The 5,617-nt window shown below is 39.4% G+C and overlaps 1 protein-coding gene across 2 annotated transcripts in view; it reads right to left on the bottom strand.

The window, feature by feature from the left end:
* LOC138405864 (major histocompatibility complex class I-related gene protein-like) overlaps positions 1–898 on the bottom strand; it is a 12,269-nt gene extending 11,371 nt beyond the window's left edge. For both annotated transcript variants that reach the window (XM_069516087.1, XM_069516088.1), the window contains exon 1: positions 710–898. In XM_069516087.1, coding sequence (XP_069372188.1) covers positions 710–764 — 55 coding nt within the window. In that variant the 5' untranslated portion in view covers positions 765–898. The remainder of the gene's footprint in view (positions 1–709) is intronic.
* Positions 899–5,617: the final 4,719 nt, after the last annotated feature.

Genomic DNA, 5,617 nt, shown 5'->3' with positions numbered 1-5,617 from the left:
GCCACCAACTGACCACAATAAAAACCGAAACTGAGCCTTATTTGTCAGTTGAGCCAGTTTAGATGAATAATTGAGGTGTTTGATGGGAAATGAATCATCAACCATTAAACAGATGTTCAAATATATGTATTTACATCAATAACAGTCTTGATTCATATCAACAGACTGAACCTGTTATTTCTCCACAACTTTTTATAAACCAACATGAAACACGAGACACGTCATGAAGAACTCAGTGAAATAATCAAGTTCATAATGTTTAGAACAGACAAGAAACTCTTGGTTTTCTCGCTGAGTTGAAACGTTGCTTCGTGTTTCACTGTTTCTTGATTTATCGGAGTCTGTTGGACTTTTTGCAGAATCGTTGCGTCATTTTGTCCAGAACCAGCTCGGACCGTGTCGATCTTAATGGTTCTGATCAAAGGACGAAATCAACTAATGGTCCGGATCAGAAGAAAGAAAAAGAAAAGTCACTTTTCAGTTCAGCTTTTCAGAAAGAGAACAGAAGCTTTCCTTCTTACATGAGATCCATGACATTTACTAACATGAACTTTGAAATCAGCTCTTTGAAACTTTATTCAACTTCTAAAATCTGAAGGAACCAAACATCCAACATTACAACAGACCTTCAAATCATTGAAGTGTCTTTTAAATACACGGAGCATTTGTCTTTCATTTCAAATCAAATCAAGTAGAAACTAGAACTCACTTGCCGTCGCGCTGTGTGTTCCTGCCAGTAGAAGCAGGAAAAGTAAAGTGTGCATTGTGAGCGGTGCTATATTTCTCTTTGCTGGACTGAAGGTAGATGAGGTCTTCTGTCCACAGAGAGACGGACTGTGGCTCCAGAGACAAAAACAACGAGATAAGAGGACACACGGAGAGGAGGGGACATCATCTGAGCCAATGAGAATTCAGGATCAGCCTCTACGTCACTTAAATCCAGGTGAAACTCACCAAACTAGGTTTTGAACTATACAGTCTATGAAGGACACACAGAGAGGAGGGGACATCATCTGAGCCAATGAGAATTCAGGATCAGCCTTACGTCACTTAAATCCAGGTGAAACTCACCAAACTAGGTTGTGAACCAAAAGTAAAAGGAAAGTTCTGGTTGTTTTAGGCTGAATATTGTTAAAACTTCACATCTTGTATATTGTATTTGTAGGATAATGTGTTTTGAAGATTATTTATATGTAGTTCAATGTATTTGTAAGATAATGTAGTAATAGGATAATGTGTTGATAGTGTACTTGTAGTATAATGTATTAGCAGGATAGTGTACTTGTAGTATAATGTATTAGCAGGATATTGTACTTGTAGTATAATGTATTAGTAGGATAGTGTACTTGTAGTATAATGTATTAGTAGGATAGTGTACTTGTAGTATAATGTATCAGTAGGATAGTGTACTTGTAGTATAATGTATTAGCAGGATAGTGTACTTGTAGTATAATGTATCAGTAGGATAGTGTACTTGTAGTATAATGTATCAGTAGGATAGTGTACTTGTAGTATAATGTATCAGTAGGATAGTGTACTTGTAGTATAATGTATCAGTAGGATAGTGTACTTGTAGTATAAGTATTTGGACCAGTGCAGGTTCCGTCTACATCTCTCTGCACATTTATTTCTCCAGATTCAGACGAGGTCACCATGACCTTTACTTTCCACCACTGAAATCCAATCAGCTCCTCTGAAGTTGAAGAAACTCCCTCACTGTGGTCTGAAGTCAACGTCTAGAGGACAAACACACATTTTGTGAGTCAAGTGAACTTCACCTTTGACCTTTGTCCTCCAGAATCCAAAGTGTCCCCCCCGCAGAGGCATAACAACAACTAAGGGACACAGACGGGTTTGGTTGTTCGGACAATATAATAACACAAGAGTGAACATGAAGCCACACTTTCCTTGTGTTTGACTCACAAGTTAAATCATGAAACCAAAGCAGAACAAGAGTCAAACACAAGCATCAGATCAGACTCAGCTCTGTTGCTGAAAACTGCTCAGACAAGAGGAATTCATGTTGATGTTTGAACACCTGATGTTTCATTTCAGTTTCACTCTCCACTTTGTTCACGAAGCACTTTATGAAATGTTGTATGGTTTGCGTTGCACTGTGTGTGTGTGTGTGTGTGTGTGAGAGAGAGTGTGTGTGTGTGTGTGTGTGTGTGTGTGTGTATGTGTGTGTCTGTGTGTGTGTATGTGTGTGTGTGTGAGTGTGTGTCTGTCTGTGTGTCTGTCTGTGTGTGTGTGAGTGTGTGTCTGTGTGTGTGTGTGTGTGTGTGTGTGTGTGTGTGTGTGTGTGTGTCTGTGTGTGTCTGTGTGTGTCTGTGTGTGTGAGAGAGTCTTGATCTGAGGACGGATCACAGTGATTGTCTCATTTGTCTCTTTCAGGCACTGAAGCTTCTTGTCCTCCTCGTTTGTCCACATTCCTCTGGCGTCCAACAAAAGACGTCCTGCACCAAAGACGCTGCATAAATGTCTAAAGGAAAATATATGATGCGATGATCTCATGAAAAATATTTGCCTGTTAGAAACATATGTAAACGTGGGCTGTGAACTTTGTGGATGGAACAACGGAGACTTATTCCAAGAGAAAACCAAAAGCTTATTCAAGACCTACTTTTGTTTCTGTCTCGTGTCCTCGTGTGACCTCTGTCCCGAGCGTCCTCCAGAAAACCTGCAGCGTCACCGGGACACGAATGTCTTTTTAGGTGATCTGTGTTTATTCTGACAAACAGTAAAGAATCAATCCTTCAGTGAAGTTCTGCTCTGAAGTGCAACACATTCCTCATTGTGTTTTCTTATTTGTGGACCGTTTTCTTTTGTTGCTGCTGAGTTTCCATTGTGTTCTGTGATTTGTTGTTGTGTTGTGTACTTCGTAGCCACCGTGCGTCCACTGTAATACTCGTTATTTTATATATTATCTGGTTTTACAGTGACATTTGTTCAGTCGAGGATTTTAAAGGTGAAAGTGAAACTAAAATGAAAAAGGAGTTCAGGGGAAAACCAGAGATCTCTACACGGAAGGAACAACTTGGTCTTTCAGTTGATTTAAATACAGTAAAACGTGAGTGTGTGTGACTCATATATGAGCCGAATTTAGCACAATACACATTTACTTTATCAAACGTCTTAATTAATTAATTTGGCCCATGTGAGATCACTTTTTTAAAACTTTCAGTGTATTTCTGAATGGAGTTTGGTTTGAAGCCATAGTGTGTGCGTTTATGTGTTGTGTTGTTCTCCCTCCCTGCCTGTGGGTGTTGTTGTTGTCTCTCTCTGTGTTTCAGGGGATTGTTGGATGGCCTGATGGAGGCCATTTTAAAAAGGCTCACCTGACGTTGCCAGTGGCTCGGTTGTTTTCCCGCCTCCCGAGGCGAGGAGACATCAGACTGATTGTTAAAGTTCTGCAGATTATTGTTCTGTTCAATGCTTGGAGCAGTCCTGAGTAAGGGAAGAGAAGCCTTTTTGTCGTTGCATCCTTTTCTCCTGGTTTGTTAGGTAGGCAGGTAACATCCCTGTGTTTTCTTTTCCTCTTTTCTCTCACAGTTGGGAAGTTAGTTTGCTTGAATATTCATTCTTTTCTTTCACGTCTTACACATAAAGAAATAACAGAGAAGTCGACTTAAGTATTTGATTTGATTCTACATGATTGAACACGTTCAGGGTTTTTTATGATCTGAACAAAAATATACAAGTAGGAAAAGAGTCAGTAAAAAAAAAGAATCTTTTTTATCATTTAATTTGTTCAATAAGATAATAAACAATAAATGAAATATGAATGAGGAGCTTTTTATTCACACTTTATAATAAAGAGCCAGACTGAGAGTGTGGGCCCTGATAGCAGCTTGCAGCGTCCTCCAGTGGACAAATGGTGGTAATGCAGAATGTTGGTAAAGTCAAATTAACAGTGAAACAGTGACGTGATTCTGAAATGACAGTTTGAAATTCAAACACGAAGTCTAAATTCTTTATTTATTTTCATCCGTGAAGACGCTTATTATTTAGAAAATTGATCTAAATTTAAAGAGACACCTCTTGATCATTGATTGGATGATTGATCGCTCTGTATCAAGGCTGTTTTAATATAAGTCCTTGTGTTGTTCTTCTGTGGGTGATGAGTTTCAGACACATAGATAATATCACTTGTTGGACATGTCCAAATACTTCCAGCACCTCCAGCACTTATGGCGAGTGTGACTCCATAACTGTTACCAGTGTTGGACCTCTATACAATCATCATGTGCCTTAAATCCCTGCAGCCAGTGCACCGACATCTGGAGGAAAACCTGCAACCAGAAGAAGAGTAGAGGCTGTTGTAGCTGCAGCAGGTTAACAGCAGTGGCTTCAAATGTTCCAACAATCACACATGGGTGTTATCGGCAGGTGTCCTAATACTTTTGGCCATATGGTGTAAATAATGCTGTTGGAAAAAAGACCCGCAGTAGATCCTATGACCTTTGTAATAAGATGTCACTCATCTGTTCACCTGTTGGATTAGAGGATTACGGAGTCTTTACCTCAGAGCAGCATCCTGAGCAGCAGTCACCACAGAGGAGGAGGAAGGGAGGGGGGCTGCTTCCATCGATCACTATAACATCCACTCTGCAGCCGGAGCACACGGGTCAAATGGTAGCAAAATGATTTTCATGAATCATAATGAGGCTCAACAGCTGCAGGTTCGAAACCCAACAGTCACTTATTATGAAACTTCTTTTCTACATGGTCTCATTATGTCTCACATGAGATCAATGAGGACAGAGCAGGGTGCTGTTGAGTGGAGGTCAAGGTCAAAGGTCACTGGATGACTTCATTCATCCGTTCATCCCAACATTTTCGTTGAACATGAGGCAATAACATTAAAAAAAACTTTGGAGGAACAAAATCTCATCTAATGTTTTTATTAAATACTGTAAATGAGCCAGAGTTAGCTGAACATGCTAATTTACATCTGTTGTCCCTATATTTAAAAAAAAGGCAACCTGAGATATAATAGAATGGTCTGATTTATAAAAATACAAATATCAACGCTCAAACCATTCGATGATTAAAAATCAAGCTGTACAATGTAACACAAAGCCACAGATACATAATTAAACTAAATCACAATGTATGTATGTAAATACAGGTAGAGAATAAACTACACTTTAACTTTAGTTGAGAATCTGAATGAACAAATAATAAAATAAGAGCAGGGATGAACTCCAAGGTCCACAACCCCCTGCGGCCAATCACAGGGCGAGTTGTACAGGAAGTAGTAAACCATGTGACAAGTGGTAAACTATATGACAAGTATTAATTTGTCTAAATTGGTAAGAGAATAAATTAAATCCATAATTTAAGACAATAAACTGTTGCTGTTAATATAAGTATATTAATTATTTCGTATTTTATTCATTTTGAATCAATCATCACTTTAACTGGAGCTGATCTGAAACGAACAAATAATAAAATGAGATGAACTCCAAGGCCCACAATCCCCTGCGGCCAATCACAGGGCGAGTTGTACAGGAAGTAGTAAACAAGCCTGTTTTGACGGACAGCAGGTTTTGACGAATAGAAGAGCTGGAATGGCCGCGGCGGGCCAATCACAGGCGAGGTGGGCGGGCCTCGT

Source organism: Paralichthys olivaceus, chromosome 20 (assembly GCF_024713975.1).
Source record: "Paralichthys olivaceus isolate ysfri-2021 chromosome 20, ASM2471397v2, whole genome shotgun sequence".
Taxonomy (NCBI): Eukaryota; Metazoa; Chordata; class Actinopteri; order Pleuronectiformes; family Paralichthyidae; genus Paralichthys; species Paralichthys olivaceus.
Note: the sequence above shows the minus strand (reverse complement) of the source record. Positions and strands in the feature narration are given on the sequence as shown.